The sequence below is a fragment of the Aspergillus oryzae genome, chromosome 7 (genome assembly GCF_000184455.2).
Source record: "Aspergillus oryzae RIB40 DNA, chromosome 7".
NCBI lineage: Eukaryota > Fungi > Ascomycota > Eurotiomycetes > Eurotiales > Aspergillaceae > Aspergillus > Aspergillus oryzae.
Genome location: NC_036441.1, coordinates 441829 through 458304, shown reverse-complemented (window position 1 = coordinate 458304; position 16476 = coordinate 441829). Strand labels below are relative to the sequence as shown.

Below are 16476 nucleotides of genomic sequence, written 5' to 3'. Positions count from 1 at the left end.
AGAAATAGGCGTTCAATCTGCTATCGACTTTAACTCGTGAGTCGGTTGTATAGAACCAATAGGACGATACCCTTTAGATATAACTTATCCAATCCTACGCTGTCTCTATAGAACTAAGATCACATAGATCAAGTGATCAATATATAACACAGACCCTATTTCTATAAGCCATATAGCTAATTACTAGGTACGTAGCGAATTTTGCTCTAACAGCTCTGCAAAACACAACCCGGTATCACACCCAGCGTTGCTTGTATACATGTAGCATAGAGCTATTCCCTATACTGGATAATACGTGTTAATACAAAGCCTTCATTATTTAGTCTCCCCACCTAGGAAGATGGTTGTAAGTTCTCGAGGACCCATTTCACACCATCAACCACAATATCCGGCTGAGTTAGCTGAACAAAGTGCCCACTCTCATAAGCAAACACAAGCTTGCTCTTCGTAGAAAGCTTCAAATGCTTCTTCATAAGACCGTCACTCTTTTCATCAGCCGTCCTAATCAACTCCCTAACATGGCTCCTCTGTTCCTCAGTTCCATTCCCCTTCTCAACGCCTGCCTTGTACAACCCACTCCAATCCCTACTCCGCATACCCCCAATAACATAAACCGGCTTATCTCCAACCAGTGGCTGCTTTTTACCCAGCTCCTTCTTCCGCAGCGTCTCAAAGCTTGGTGCGTAGTGCTCAGAGTCCTCCTTCTCCCCGATCAACAAGGTCTTCTCCGAGAATTGATCGCTTTTAAATGCATCCCATTCTTCCTGGGTGAACTTATGCTCCGCCTCGATGCCCCTACCAGCATATGGATGGACGCCCTCAGCAATAACCGAGAGAACTGGATCATTAACATTCAGTATATCTGGCATAGTCTCGTGGTTTGCATCGACGAGAACCAGACCAGCGATGTGGGGGCCATTTCCCGTAAGCGCGATGAACTCGTTTATGAGCACGCCGGCCCAGGAGTGCCCCACTATAATTAAAGGGTTTAGAATGGGAGCTTTTTTAATGAGAAGAGAAAGCTCCAGAGCAATATTCTCGGCTGTGGGCTCGAGCGGCGAGAGCTCGGAGTTGCGAAACCCGGAACGGTCGTATGTGTAGCTTCGCAGTGAGGGAGGGAGCAGCCGCACTACGGCTGTCCAGTTGAGGCTGGAGCTTGCCACGCCTGAGATGAATAGGACGACGGGGTCTTTGGGGCAGCTGGGTTCTGGGCCGTGAGTGTAGAGAGCAAGGGAGTGGGTGCCTATGTTGACGAGGCTGGCGTTTTTGGGGAGGGTTGAGGAGGACATTGTGGGGTGATAATTTTATGAATTTCTTGAATTCCAAGGGTTTGTAGAGTTCTAAACAACTTCTGTATGATGTATAAGTTGAACGGAATGAGGCCTTGGGCTAGTTAAACCAGTTGCTATGTTTTGGCTACCTGGCACTGGCCTGGCTGTATTTAAATGGTGAAGTCGTAATGGAGGGGCAGAGAGCCAGCTTTTATGTAGAGAGGAGGACCTCCATCTAATGCGACGGCAAGGAAACTTAGCGCTATGCTTAGCGTTCTTCGTAGTCGCAAATATTGAGCCGGCACTTGCATAGCCACATGTGTCAAAGCCAGTCAACGTCTGCATATGTGTAATCTTATGCAGGGAAAACATCGTGTCCCACTTTGGTATGGAGGCTTATTGTACTAAACGCTTACTGCTATTGGGTCCGTGTGAAGTGTGTATTGGTCTGCTTCTTCCTATTTACTAACTAGTCAGGTAACTGAACTACTTCAGTGGAGGATTGGTAAGCTCGGTGAGAAGCTTCTTGATTTCCGGGAAAGACACCTCGGCAGAATGCTGTTGTCTCGAAGGTTAGATTAGCGGGCTTAGTCTATCTGAGCCGGGTTGGCGATCATTGAAGTTATCTCGATGGGGACTCTGACATAAACCAAAGTCCATTTCGATTTCGTAGCATACTATTTCTAGCATTCTGACCAACGAGCAACGAATATGGAGCAGCAAGTCGTAGGCATCATCCTGTCAGACAAGAACCACTCGTGCCCACTCAGTTAATAGGCTCCGTCACATTTTTCGAAATCCTCAAGATACTGTCGAGGTGCTCCTTCGGCACTCTCCCCATTCCGCACTCCGTCGCTACACTGAACCTCTTCCCCGTGGCCAACTGCGCAGCCTTAATCCGACGTTTAGTCCCGTCTTCGTCATCGAAATGCACCAAGCCCAAGACAAGCCGCGTATTGTCATCCACTGCCAATCCCTTCAAGGGCTCAAAGTACGCCACATCATCCCGGTCCTTCGGCACTGGCATATGGACCCAATTCACGGTACGTGGTCTGATCGCCTTCACAATATCATTCGCAAACTCCACCAACAATCCTAGGTCCTCAGGTTCAATAAGATGCTTGCCTTCCAGATCCCCGTAGCACAGATGGAAGCCAACATGAACCTGTCCCGGGATTCCTGCGCAGAGGCGCTGAATCCGACCCAACACCCCTTGTTTGACGGGCGCAAAGTGCGGCTTGAAGGGGAAATCATCCGGCAACCGACCCCGTTCATACTCCAAGTCAATCACTTCGAAGGGTAGGTCCCATTGGACTGCGAGATCGTGAGCGGGAATTCCGGCTATAATTGCGTTCAGCGAGTCGAGGATGCGGCGTTCGTAGAACGGTTCAAGCTGTGCGTGGATTTCAGGGCGCAAGTGGCCCTGAATACAGGCTAGGGGTGACGGAAGCGAGACTTGAAAGCGTACTCCCGGTGGGATGATTCCTTGATCGCGTAGTTCCACGAATCGCTTATAGGAATCGAGTGCAGCACCATCGTACTGAGATGGCGCCACGGAATCCTGAGTAAAGCCGGGGTGGTCGGCTGGTAGCCCAGTGCTGCCGGGCAAAAATGGTCGCCATGTCTCCGGGGGAAAGCAGGAAAGCTCCCAGCCGATATAGTTTTGCCGGACGCCTGGTTCGCCGTCTGGGATCGAGTAGAGGCGGTTTGGCAGCGCTGTGGGGATCTGCCTCAAAACTTGCTCGGTGTTGGGCAGCGGGATGCTTCCTACCAGGTGCACCCCGATGGGGGCGGCCATGGTTGTTGCAAACCTTTTATTAACACGTTGCTGTGGGGGGGTTGATGGGTGGGAAAGTGGGAAGATAAAACACTTAATAGCTGCGGAGGCGCTAACTGGAACAAAGACAGGAAAACAAGAAATGGATTGACTCATGTTCCATGCAAGATGCAGAGCACGATGGACCAAATCCCGGTTCTTGATTTTGCAGAGCCACCAATCATATATCCTAGGGATGTTGGATCATAAAACTGACTCCAAGTCAAATGATGGGACTGTCCCATAGGGGATTGTTCTTGAAATGACCTTAAGCATAGCGCCATGGCGAATACGGGCCTCGTTGATCTGCCGAAAACTATTTGGCGCAATCCGAATTGCCGTCCAAGGCTTTGATGATGAGATTAGTCTAATAGTAACCTTGTCAATATCTGGTCCACCCGTGGGGATAATGATTTATCTTGGCTATTTGTCGCACAGAAACAGATGCCGTTGGACTTCGGATAAGTCTCCCGGTAGACAGAGCTGCCAGATTCAGCATAAGGACAGAGAGACGAGGGATGATAGCGTTGATCGTCATGAAGAGCATTGAAACGAAACGAAACGCCCGGATCCAACATTAACTTCCTTTTCCGGAAAGGCTCCTTGGCCACACTAATATAATCAACCTCGGTAAAAAACCTTGGCCTGGAGATCCACACCTGTGGACTTTCACCAACCAAAGTTTTCGTGTTCGACAAAGATATGGATCTCTCTCTGGTGGCGAAAACCAAAAAGTTTGACCGACGCAGGGGTCGAACCTGCAATCTCTTGATTCGTAGTCAAGCGCCTTGCCATTGGGCCAGCCGGCCAATTTCTGATGAGACGTCTGTATATTTGCCGTAATATGCAAAAGGGAATGGAGTCAAATAAACAAACTCGCCTAAACATAGTCTGGATGAAATACTACAAATAGAAAGGTAGTCGAGTCGAGAATATGCTCTGATTACTTATGTATTCGAAACTTTAGGCGCAGTATAGTCTTCATGAAATGATCCAATTTACCAGCCTGTTTCTCTTGGATCATATACGTCTTTAATATCTCCTCTCGTTATCTTTCTACGGCAGTGATAATTACCTCCTTCCTCTGACTACGCTACACTCCCAAATCGTTACGCCAATCGAAAAACTATATACCTCCTCATGATCATAAGCGGTGACCACTCGGGGCTTAACTCTTCAACTGTTTCTGGAGTTCGAATTGTCGGGTCTCGTAAAAATCAACTCGAATATCTCATTTTCTGAACAATCCCCAGAGAAAATTAGATACAACGCCCCCCAGAGCAAATTCTGCAGATATCTAGCTCCCATAATAACTTGGACTTCGTTCAAAGCTTGAGGTTGGTTGCCCGCTTGCCCAGCAGTATATCGAGAATTACTCAAGGAAATCACTCCACATCTACCCTTCGAATCACTGTGCAAGATGTGAGCTAATGCCTGTACTAGGATGAGGAAATGCACACAAACCTACAGCAGTGTGGAATGTTCTTAGAGGATTTTATCTCACCCGTCGACAATTACGTCGTATAACAGCTCGTAGCCGGTGACATGGTCGTTGCGGGTACCAAGCACCAGTGCAGCATATTTGGTCAGGGCCGAGCCGAGGTCCTCGTTGAAGCCAAAGTCCCCTTGGCTTTCGCCGTCACGAATCGATGCAGTGTATTTCACCACAGACGAGGCGAGATCGTCATCCATGTCAAGCCTTCCTTGGACTATGATAGTGGGGCACGAGGGCGCACGGGTTTTCAGGGTAACCAGACTATGAAGGACATATGAACACATTCTCCGCACACAACAGGGTCAAAAGAGACAAACAAATGTGCAATCGCTATAGCAGTCATGAGAGTTGCTTTTTTCGCTCCAAATCTGCCCCCAAAGCAGAGATCTCTTTCCGTTCGAAGCACCACTTCACATTTCCACGGCTAAATCATCCTCTTTGGATTTGCGATGTCCTATCAGTTGAGATGTGGGATAAGTTTTTCCATTATAGCCTCAGAGGCCTTGGAAAAATTCTCAATCGGGATCTTGAGGGTTTCTAGTGTCAACATTATCTGCACATCTCCGTTTACAACGGTTGCCACTTCGTCGCTGCGGAGTGAGCTTTCGAGGTTGGAAATTGTCATGTAGAATGCATGGACATCCCGGCTGATCGAGATAATTTCTTGTGGTGCATTCTGAACAACCGAGCAGGAATTATAAAGTCCTAGGGCGGCTTTGCAGGCGCTCTGTGCTAGTTGCAAGACAGCTGCAACTGTGCCAATCACCGATATAGGGTCAGCCATTTTTGGGTTGCAATTGTCAGGTATCAGTCCGACTTCTTAGCAAGACTCTTAGAGGGCTTGTATGGTCGAGAAATGACAGAAAAGCGACTTTATGATGATCTTATTCTTCAGCCTCGTCCCCTCACACGTGATGGCCTTGTGCCACCTGCCAACTCATATAATTCCTAAATACTATTCATGATCGACACTGAGGTAGAAAATACCTCTAAAATGGAATGGTAAGAACGATTACCTGTTAGCTGAATACGGGCCTATTATTTTGAAGGTAGGTAAATATCAAAAGAATGCTCAACTAAGAGAAGAAGAAATTTTCTATGTGTACATATACTGAACCTAGTATTTCGATAACAATGGACCCTGTCTCTTATAATATATATACAAGAACAGATCAAGGTACTGTAGTATATGTATCTTTCAGTTCATAATCCGCCTGATTAGCCAACAGCCTTCCAATTTCACTCGGATGACAGATATTGAAGATCACCATGGTGATAAATATCAGCACCGCATCAAAAACATATAGGTAGATTTCATGATGCAGCAAATACCCATTGTTCCCCTGCAGATACTCAACTAACCGAAATACAGACCGGATCATGATCAGCATGCTCGACGCATATAACACGTTCATATGTTTCCTCCAAGGAATCTCAGCAGAGTAGCATCGTGGAATAGGATACCTCTTTAATTTCATGTCGAATGAGCCTGCCGTGACGATAAAAAAGCCGAAGAAGAAGATTTGGACGAAAAGGCCGATGACGATGATTTTTTCTCCTAGTTTCATGCTGTCGAGACTGCCGCCGCTTTGAATACCACCACCTAGAATTCAAAAGGTAATTAGCAGAAGTCATTGATGACTTTAATCAATATAATACTCACCAGAGCCCTGCAAGAGGAATGAGAGGACGTCACCCGTCACGAACACTTTGGTTAACCATTTCTTTCTCATGATGGCGTGTGACTCCGCCTGTAGAATTAATATTATTCGTCCGAGGAACATATATATAGAAGCGGCGAGCAGGGCTGGAGCGAGGAGCAGGAACAAGGTTTGGATGAGATATGGTCCCAGGGTCCAGTTCGGCGATTCCCGACTGGACATGGCGCGACCAATGTAGCCGAGTACCTCAACTACTCAAATTAGCATTCCTTGCTCATTGTCATCTATATGTCAAACGAAAGAAGTGTCACTGACATATGCCTCCAATCTAAAAAGGGATGAAGAACCAAGTTCGGGTTCTGACCATCTGGTAGATATGGAAGATGGTTGTTCCCGCAAAAAGAATGATGAAGATAACGGCACCAGCCATGCTCGGATCATAGTGATAAAAGGAGAATGATATTGCATCTCCTGTTGAGTCGCTGTCTGCGCGGCGTGTATTCATGTTTATCTGCTGCTGCTGGGATATCCTCCAACACAACGAGACTCTGTGAAATTGTCAATGAAGAACAAGGTCGGCGCGATTCAAGATGGTGTTGTCAGCTGGAACATCTAAGCGACGCTGCAGAAATTTAAAGCATGAAGAAAACTAGGCAGAAGAGAAATCATGATGGAAGATCTGTGGCATAGCCAGTAATTATAGGCCTAGAAGCTAAAGATTTCCGTACTCCGTACATCTAATAGCCTTCCTTCGCAGCAACACCCATTAAGTAAAAAGGGCTATGTATGAACTATGTGGAGCTGTTTCACATTATAGTCACCCCCAGATACGATGTTGAAATTCCACCTGCAGAGGTTATTCGTTTTCTCAGCGCTATTTGATCGTCGGATTCGTTTTCGTTCTCGCGTTCGGAAAAGCCGCACGGTAGTGAAATCTTAGCAGACCCACAGGGGATAATAATAGAGTCGACGTTTAGCTGAGGGATTAGGGTTAAGAATTGTATTTTGCTCATTTGCCTCGTTCTCGTCTTCCCCTCGTACTCGCTCTAAAGCAATATTCAGTGCGAGGTCGGCAGATTAGAAATTCTGCCTCCCGAATTGACCTAGTCAGGGGTTTTCTTAGCTGATGCGTGCCGTTAAATTATAGAAGGTTATTTACAAGATCTTGCTTAAATAAAAATATAGCGAACCATCGAGCTATGCAATTCGAATACATCTGCATAAATGTGAAGTATCGGTTCATTGAAAAATCTCCTTATGCCCTTGGCCTGGCCACCGTATGTACACCCCTGTGTACATGCACACGCCACTTGGGGAAATGCTACACTACTTACTTTGAACTCTTCAAAGTAAGATTACATCTCGGCGTGACATTGAGAACCACCGTTAGCCACACCTGAGTCATGTAAAGGGCTATCTCTGACTTTAAATATATCAAAGACTATACCCAGAGCACAACAGTAGTATCGGTCAATCGTACGCGTTGCCTGGTAAACCAGGCCACATGATATGATTGTCAACCTGTTTAAGCTGTCCCAATGTCCTCATAAGAGATCGCGAGGTTTGTACACTCAAATGGAGGGCAAGGTGAACTTTAACAAGGTTCCCGACTCCGATAGATTTATTCCCGGGATCTCCTCGGGCACACCGAGTTCTGCGATCAATCAATGACCGATGTTATCGTGGAATGCTCGAATGAAAACTCAATTACTATACCGATGTTCTAGATCGGAATCTATCAAAGTCGAAAACCCATGTCTAGACCTTCGGCGATCCACATTTGAAGCTTCCACATGGCTAGAAGATTTTCACTTCAAGAAAACGATCGACTTTGCAGCACCAGCACATACTACCAAATGAACAATAATACCCACGTAAAAATGTGTTACGATAATCTTCAGAAGAATAATTCAATCATAATCAAGTTGGTGTGATAGCATCTAAAGTCCTATAAATTTGAAAACCCCAATGTTCCTACGGACCCACATGGCACCCATTTGCGTCATAGACTTTTACACCCAATGCGTCAACGTCCAGGAAGTTCCACACCAGCTGTCCACTCCGATAAGGCTGCCTTTCGGTGGTGTTATATCGTACGCTGATCCGTATATGACGTTGATCTACCCGTGGTAGGGCCCTTTGTGGTTTTCCACGCAGTATATACTCACTTGCTATTCTTGGACGGTCATCCAGTAGACGTTGTCCGTTCTTTCATCGTTCCCAGACATTGGATTCTATTGAATAATACCCCTTGGACTGACCAAGACCGTTGTGACTGCGGGTCATTCTGAAGTTTGTTTAACTTCCCAGGGCTTCCTCGGCCATGTGGTGTTGCTGATTTTTGCGTTGCACTCGGTTCTCGATATAAACAATATTGTCCAACACTAGCTTCCATACTTTCATATACGGCCAATCCTACAACCACCGCAACTTTATTTGCCGTGCAATGTCAGAACTGTGACATCCCATAACTTCAAAGACAGACTATTCATAACTCCTCCAAGCAAACCGGCCCCATGCCCGAGAACCGCCGCGACAGTGAAGCAAGCCAGAGTTCCCTAATCAGCTACCGGAGTGTCGAAAATCAAAGCCCAGGGACCCCTGAACCAGGAACACCTGAGCATCATGCTGAGACACAAGGGAACAATCCAGACAGCGTCAGTCCGACCAGTGTGTCTCCGTCTCGCCATCGGGTGCATTTCGGGACAGATCTGAGATATGAGTATGGTGATGTCGACACAGAGTCAGAGGGCTCGCCCGATGCATCACCACCTGAAAGCCGCCATCAAAGGCCCACGCTGGGATCTGTAGATATCACTGAGGCACGGCCGAGGAAACGGTCCATCTATCTCAATCAGCATAGTGGGGCGGATAGTGTGGATTTTGAGAAAGAGGGCCTGGCGCAGTCTTCTCAACCTGGTACTAGTGGTTCGCTTCTAAGCCGGCTTAACGAGCTTAGACATGCGGCGGCAAAGAAAGCGAGAGAATACGCGACTCGACTTGGGCGTCCACCTGCTGATGAACACGATATGCGTGCTATGCGGTATCGTCCTGATTCGGGAGCGAATAGCGAGCTCACGCTTTCGGAGAAGGTGTATGACCACGATCGATCGAGCTCTGAGGCCCATCGGTTGGTTCGGGAAATGTCCCAAGATCAAATGGCTTATCATCGTCCCGGACATAATAAACACTATCCGCACAAGGGCCCGGATTACTGGGGCAGTCCTGCTGATGCGTGGACTAATGCGGGTATAAGACGCCGTGGTAGTACTGGAGGTGTTTTGTCCCAGCTGCTGAAACTTAATGGGGCGCTGGATCATGTACATTTAGGTGCAATGTCAACTACCAGTCAATCTCCGAGAGAGATAGGGACACCTCTAGGTGGGAGTGCATCTGGGACATCTACGCCACGGAAAATGAAATGGTATAAGAAGCCACCAAATATGTCGCCCAACGCTCTAGCTACCGCATCGACGAATGTCAGTGGAGCGAGCACGCCAGTCTCGAGTGAAATACTCACGGCTGCATCGAAACGACGCAGCAAGCATTCGTCGGGGAATATGAGGCTCGAAGATGAGATACAAATTACCTTACAGATTGCGCAGATTATTGCGCGCGAGAGATACATCATGCAGCTGTGCAAGGCACTCATGGTATTTGGGGCCCCCACGCATCGCTTAGAGGAGTACATGCAAATGACCGCGAAGGTCCTCCAAGTGGATAGCCAGTATCTCTACGTGCCCGGCTGCATGATCATGTCTTTCGATGATCCTTCGACACGGACAGCGGAAGTCAAACTCGTCCGCGTCTCGCAAGGCGTCGACCTAGGCCGTCTCTCTGAGACTCACAACATCTACAAAAACGTTATCCACGACGTTATAGGCATCGAAGAAGCAACTCAAGAACTAGAAGACATCATGAAACGCAAACCCCGGTACAACAAACTCATCATCGTGCTAGTCTGCGGCCTAGCCACCGCCATGGTCGGCCCATTCGCCTTCGGCGCCAGACCCATCGATATGCCCATCATATTCTTCAACGGCTGTCTACTCGGTATCATGCAACATGTCATCGCCCCCCGCTCAGTACTCTACTCCAACGTCTTCGAAGTCACAGCAGCAGTGCTAACCTCATTCATTGCGCGGGCCATTGGCAGCATAACAACCACCATCCACGGAACACCACACCAACGCCTCTTCTGCTTCTCCGCCATCGCCCAGTCCTCCATCGCCCTCATCCTCCCAGGCTACACAGTCCTCTGCAGCAGTCTAGAACTCCAATCCCACAAGATCGTCCCCGGCTCCATCCGCATGGTTTACGCAATCATCTACTCCCTCTTCCTAGGCTACGGCGTCACAGTCGGAACAACCATCTACGGGCTCATCGACCGCTCCGCAACATCCAGCACAACTTGCCCGAACATCCTAGGCTTCAAAAACCCCTACGTCGCCCGGTTTCCCTTCGTTATCGCCTTCTCCATCTGCCTCCTGATCATCAACCAGGGGAAATGGAAACAGGGCCCGGTAATGGTCATCATCTCCTTCACAGGCTACGTCACAAATTACTTCGTAACGAAGCGCCTCGGGACAAATACACAGGTCGCCAATACCGTCGGTGCTTTCGCCATAGGCGTCATGGGAAATCTGTATAGTCGGCTGTGGCATGGCCATGCAGCCACGGCTATTTTACCGGGAATATTCGTCCTCGTTCCGTCTGGGCTTGCGGCGTCTGGGTCGCTGATCGCCGGTGTTGAGTCGGCGGATGCTATTCGGTCGAATATCACTCGTAATGCTAGTCATGGGGATACTCAGTCTACCGGGGTGGGACAGCAGAAGTCGGTTCAGGATTTGGGGTTCGGGATGGTTCAGGTTGCCATTGGGATTACGGTTGGATTGTTTGTGGCTGCTTTGGTGGTTTATCCGTTGGGGAAGAGGAGGAGTGGCTTGTTTAGCTTTTAGCTTCTGAGCGGTTTTCTGTGGGTTTTAATATAGAACAGGATTCATGTGTATATCCTTTGGGCTCTGTTGGATCCGTTACCAATAATTGACAAGTGCCAACTCAGGAATTTGGCTTCCAATATGCTCGGGAGGATTATGATCAGAATTAATTACGCATCTTCAAGAAATCGTGCAATCAATGCTACCAACTTAGTCGCGTACTAAGTTTTATTCTCCAAGCCGTATGCCAGGCCAGAAAACGCGCCGTTGAAAAGAATAGTGTAACCTATGAGGCAAGGTAGAACCGGCCAAAGATTCCCCACAAGCCGTAACTCTGGTCGTAGATGGGAGGGTTTGAGAAGTCGTAAATGGAGTGACTGTTCAGAACATCCAACTTTGACCGGGTGCCCTTCCCTTCGTCGTCGACAACTTGTTCTGTTTATCCGACCAGGATCGAGAACCGTACAGGTCCTACTTTCGTAACAGTTTAAACAAACGTAGTTACTGTCCAATGGCCGGTTTTTCAGACCGACACACCCAATATGCTGCCAGGAATAGCATTTAGAACAACAAACACCCTCCTCTTTCAAGCCACCAGGCTTACCACAGCACGGTATAGAAGACTTGAATGTTTGCACGACGATATCTTTGATCTGGGGAATCGAGGCATAGTAGCATTGCTCGGCCACAAAGGAAGCCTGCGAAAATGCTACGGCATCTCGAGGTTCCGACGCGTAGAGCAGTCTTTGAAGAATTTCGGGCGGTATATCATACTTCCACGTTTCTCTATAAGCGCGAGACTTTATCCGGCAGTCAGATGTGAGAACCCGGACAAGAGCACGAAAGCCGGGTGAGCATTGATTTGCCGACACATTTGTCAATAAGGCTAGACTCTTGGAAGCCATGACAGTGCCATGAAGCAACTTCACGAAAGCCACATGAAATGGTGACATGAGGATCAAGTGGACTTCGTTGCACTCATACTCCAGATTGTTAATGTATGATTTGGCCTTCAATATGGCCCCACTTATCATGGCCTCGGACCTGATATCTTCATGCAATACTATCAGGTAACCGTGGAACCAATAGATGTCTGCCTCTGGATGCCTACAAGATGGAATGGAGGAGAAGGAGATTGGAAGTTCGAAGTCCCAGGCAGCAAGACGAAGAAGGGCTATACATAGCAATTTGAATACCGTGGAACTGTATCTCCATGTCAAGGGGTCATCAATATGGAAGCGCCAATGAAAGACAAAGTCGGTAAACAATAGCTCCTGTAGCTCGTTCATAGGAGTAGGGATGCCAAAATCGAAAGTAAGTGTTTCAGAACCTAGTGGTTCATATTGGGACCCATCGGCCACGCTAGTATTATCAACTACCAAGTACGCAGGCCGTGGAAGTGGATGATTGATCAGAATGCTGAAATCCTCTTCATGAAATCTAGCCAGGTCGATTCGTATCGCTGTAGGTACCAAGGTACCATCAGGCTTTCCCCAGAGCGAGATTATGAAAACACCTGTATCTAGGTCGATAGTGTATACATAATCTAAATTTGAATGAATCGGACTGGGGCATGGAGATAGCACCCAGCCCTTGAGATCGGTGGGCTTATCAAGTACTTCTCTCACCCTCCGTAATGTCCGTTTATCATCCGGATGGCTTATCTGTGCCCGAGGATGATACGAGCGGTACCATTTTCCTGGAGGGGGTGGGTGAGCGCTAGTAATTTAAAGAGAGAATCTAGTCTTACTAACCATGGATGTGAAAAATTCCACAGTCCTCTACAACCCATATCAGTAATGTAGATTGTTTCCGCGGGATGGATTCCCTTGACGTTAATTGATTAGGGTTGACAAAAGGGGTGGGTCAGGAAATGGACGTCAGGTTCGGTGCCGGGCTTACTCTTTGTCCGGCCTTCGCTGCATATCTAAACAGAGGCCTGAGGCACCTTCTATGTACAGTTCTATCATCACATTTATTGGGGACGAAAGGGTTATCTACGGAGTATTAATCTACAAACGTAGATAGAAGTGAGAGGGACTGCTACGCATATTATGGAAACGGTTGGACTTTTCGCTCTCGGGGTAATCTTCAGAGAGCCGATCATAATGATCATGGCCTATACCTGTAGTAGTGCCGTTTTTGGTTTCTTGTATGCTTTCCTTTCCTTTCCTTTTTCTCTTTTTCTTTTTCTTTTTTTCTTCTTTGGAAAAGGGGGTTTCTATCCATAAAACTTTGTACCAGTGTGCCCACATGTTCACAATAATTGATCCACCGATCAGTTAACTTAGATTGCTGAGTTCTCAGCTACGCGAGGTTTCGATGTGTTCGCCGGGGCCCCTATGGGCGCAGCGTTGATGACTAGTAGATGAAAACAGATGTAAAGATATGTAGATATATAGTTCTATAAGGCTTTCTCTCTTTGTGTATTCATTAAATAGTATGATTCAACAATTGTCCAATATATGAACATCTCTATTCATTAAGATAACCATATTAATATCTATGCTTGCAGATCTACTGCCTCATGTGCCGGCACAGAGTGTCCCAATCGATGTCCCATCCAACAGGTGCGATGTACATAATAGTATACAGGACGTGCTACATTACTGGCTCTCCCTGGAGAGCATCGACCCCATCATTTCTAACAGATACCGCTCCCGATAGAGCAACACCCTCCGTCCGTCCTCCTGGAGAAACTGGCGACAAAGATCGCGCAGTTGGGTTTGCAATGCGACAGGAACGCGGAGGAGGTGATCGGGAGAGACGGTAATCTCGGTGTGTTCCGAAGAGGAAGATGGGTCACGGAAGACGGCGTCGCGGACGTCGGAAGGAACGGATTTATCGCGTGCGAGCCAGTCGCAGAGGGAATCAAAGAGGTCGTTCGTGATCATGAATTGAACGAGAGAGTCCAGACTCGTCCAGTCGAGGGCCTCACTGGGCGAGGGAAGGGCACCGAGTGCGTTGAACAGGGTGACCGTAGAGGCAAGACTATCCAGTAGCGGTCCGTCTTTTTCTTCGTCGCGGATTTCTTGCGTCTCGCGGATTAGGATGCCCCGTTGATCGTAGTCGCTGACGATGGGACGGTCGTAGCCCAACTGGGTTCGCCAGAACCGGTTGCATAACAACTGCAGTACCATGCAAGGGGCTAGCACCACGTATCCCCACCACATTTTGGCTGTAACCATTGATGCGGCACCGGCGATGAGACCGGTGAGACCGGAAACGACGGCGTGCCACTTGAATTTACTGAAGCGGAGGTGGAGACGGTCGCGGAACGGTGAGAGGGCCGGGGCGCGCGTACAGAGTCTATCGTAGCGGTGGAATCGCCGGGCAAGGTAGACGGACCAGACCGCATTGACGACGCCGAACGCTGCGGCAAAGGAGTTTCCCACGAACCCCGACAGGAGGTTACTGGCATCGAAGACTTTGGGATGGGCTCCCCAAATGGCCATGATTGTACCGGTACCGACGAGGAGAGCACCGAGACCGAGGAAAACGTCCATCGCGACACGATCAATGAGCTCCGTTCCCAGTTCCCGCCATCCAAGGCCAAGACGGCTGTCGATCAGCCGGATCAGATCCGGGTCAGGGTTGGCGGAAGCCAGGTAATCATGTTTCAGCGATTGTAGGTATCGGCGTTCGGCGCGGAGCAGTTTGACATTCCTCCAACTCAATATAAAGTCACGGAGGGCGACAATACTCATCAACAAAGCGATTGGTCCTCCAATGGCCATCAGGATCATTGCATGTCGGGGTACAGGGATCTCATTCCACACATTGGCAGCGAAATCACCGGCATTGGCGAACTCGAGAAACCCTGTGCTCGCCAATAAACTGTTCCGGTACCAGGGAGGGTGGACCAAATGCAAGCGTCCGCGACGACGGACGACAGTCACCATAGGGACAATCTTTCCCGTTTCATTCTCTTCCTGAAGAAAGAGCTCGGTTTTCGATTCGGAGAGGGGACACATTGGGTGACCGGAGGAGACTCGCTCCTCCAGAAGAACGAAGTCAAAGAGGTGGGGGAAAGGAAGGAAGGAGATAAGAGAGGATGGTGAGAGAAAGAGAGGAAGGAAGAGAGGGAAAGGGGGGAAGAAAGAAGGGTCACGGGTGGGCACCCTGATTTAACGGAACGGGTAAAGACAAGAAAATGAAAGCGAAAGGGGAACAGGACGACTAAAAGAATGGAATGTCGGTCACGGACTTGAAGAGGTGGAATTGGGGAAACCACCCGAGGTCCGCGATTGGTCACCACGGATGGCTGATTGACTTTTCCCTGAACTTGGCGTTGCCTTGTAGGGCTGAAAGTGGGCTGCCACTAATTCAGTCTTATAACTAGTATTAATCCATTCTGGAGATCCTGAAGAACTAGAAGGATTCGACGATTCCTCTCAGTCATCCTTCCTTCGATCTGGATAATTCGTGGCATGCGTACCACCCTTTACCGCTCATTACCTTCCCAACGCATCCCTCTACTGCATGAACAAGCATCTGCATCCATGCCCATCCCTACCCAATCCACGTATCAACTCTATACCGCAGGAAACATGCGAAAAAGGACTGATTATTGGTGTACCTATCATAAACTGCGTAATCATCTCTTGCCGAAAGATCCGTGCCCCGCTTGAATCCAGATCCCTCACCAATCCCATGTCTCAGCCCTACCGTGGAGTTGACCCATTCCGGAGATGACCTATTTCAAGCGATGAGGGGAACTCATACCATTCCGCATTTCCGAAGGGTCCACCCTGCCTGTCAGAGTCCCATTTTCGTACTGAGGATACGTAGCAAAGCGTGGTTGGGTCTGGTATTAGTGGTAAATCCTTGTGTGTGGTCCGTGGAACAATGTCGATGTGGGAAATCATCTTCCCCAGTCGGGGGAGAATTATTGAAACCAATCCATGCACGTGGATTCGCTAGACGTAAAATAAAAGCCATGTGACCCATGCAAGCTGTTGTGCTACAGGTTATTTGCCTGATAGAGCATGATACATACTTGGGCTCTTTGCCGGTTGCGGATGTCTCAAAATATATTTCTTTACCACGTGATAAAACGATCACCATTCGGACTAGCTGACTTTTTTTCTCAAGTCATCGACCCCTTTCGTACTATTTTCCATAGTTAATTATCACTTTCTATACCACGATTAAGACTGGAGAAACTAGTGAGGTAACTGTCCATAGTAAGCAATTTGATCAACGGGTGGGGCCAATAGACTCAGTCTCAAACTTTCACGACCATGAATACTGAATAAGTGGTTGGTTCACCATCTTTCCCTCCCTTTGATTACAA

The 16476-nt window shown here is 48.2% G+C and overlaps 5 protein-coding genes and 1 non-coding gene across 6 annotated transcripts; 1 reads left to right on the top strand and 5 right to left on the bottom strand.

Moving 5' to 3' along the window:
* Nucleotides 1–332: 332 nt before the first annotated feature.
* On the bottom strand, nt 333–1289 carry AO090011000171 (alpha/beta fold hydrolase; the record flags this gene model as incomplete). Its single annotated transcript, XM_001825797.1, has 1 exon — nt 333–1289. One exon carries the CDS (start codon nt 1287–1289, stop codon nt 333–335), a length of 957 nt encoding a protein of 318 aa, XP_001825849.1.
* Nucleotides 1290–2037: 748 nt separating this feature from the next.
* Nucleotides 2038–3069, bottom strand: AO090011000170 (uncharacterized protein; the record flags this gene model as incomplete). The annotated part of the gene is made up of 1 exon (XM_001825796.3): nt 2038–3069. One exon carries the CDS (start codon nt 3067–3069, stop codon nt 2038–2040), a length of 1032 nt encoding a protein of 343 aa, XP_001825848.1.
* A 755-nt stretch (nt 3070–3824) lies between these two features.
* On the bottom strand, nt 3825–3896 carry AO090011t00002. The gene has a single exon. It is a non-coding gene; the product is annotated as a tRNA-Arg (tRNA).
* Nucleotides 3897–5754: 1858 nt separating this feature from the next.
* AO090011000168 (RTA1 domain-containing protein) lies at nt 5755–6748 on the bottom strand (the record flags this gene model as incomplete). Its single annotated transcript, XM_023232820.1, has 4 exons — nt 5755–6185; nt 6246–6494; nt 6559–6571; nt 6608–6748. The coding sequence occupies 4 exons, from the start codon at nt 6746–6748 to the stop codon at nt 5755–5757; spliced, it is 834 nt and encodes a 277-aa protein (XP_023093390.1).
* A 3190-nt stretch (nt 6749–9938) lies between these two features.
* Nucleotides 9939–11201, top strand: AO090011000167 (uncharacterized protein; the record flags this gene model as incomplete). The annotated part of the gene is made up of 1 exon (XM_001825794.3): nt 9939–11201. The coding sequence occupies one exon, from the start codon at nt 9939–9941 to the stop codon at nt 11199–11201; it is 1263 nt and encodes a 420-aa protein (XP_001825846.3).
* Nucleotides 11202–13786: 2585 nt separating this feature from the next.
* On the bottom strand, nt 13787–15154 carry AO090011000166 (uncharacterized protein; the record flags this gene model as incomplete). Its single annotated transcript, XM_023232819.1, has 1 exon — nt 13787–15154. The coding sequence occupies one exon, from the start codon at nt 15152–15154 to the stop codon at nt 13787–13789; it is 1368 nt and encodes a 455-aa protein (XP_023093389.1).
* Nucleotides 15155–16476: the final 1322 nt, after the last annotated feature.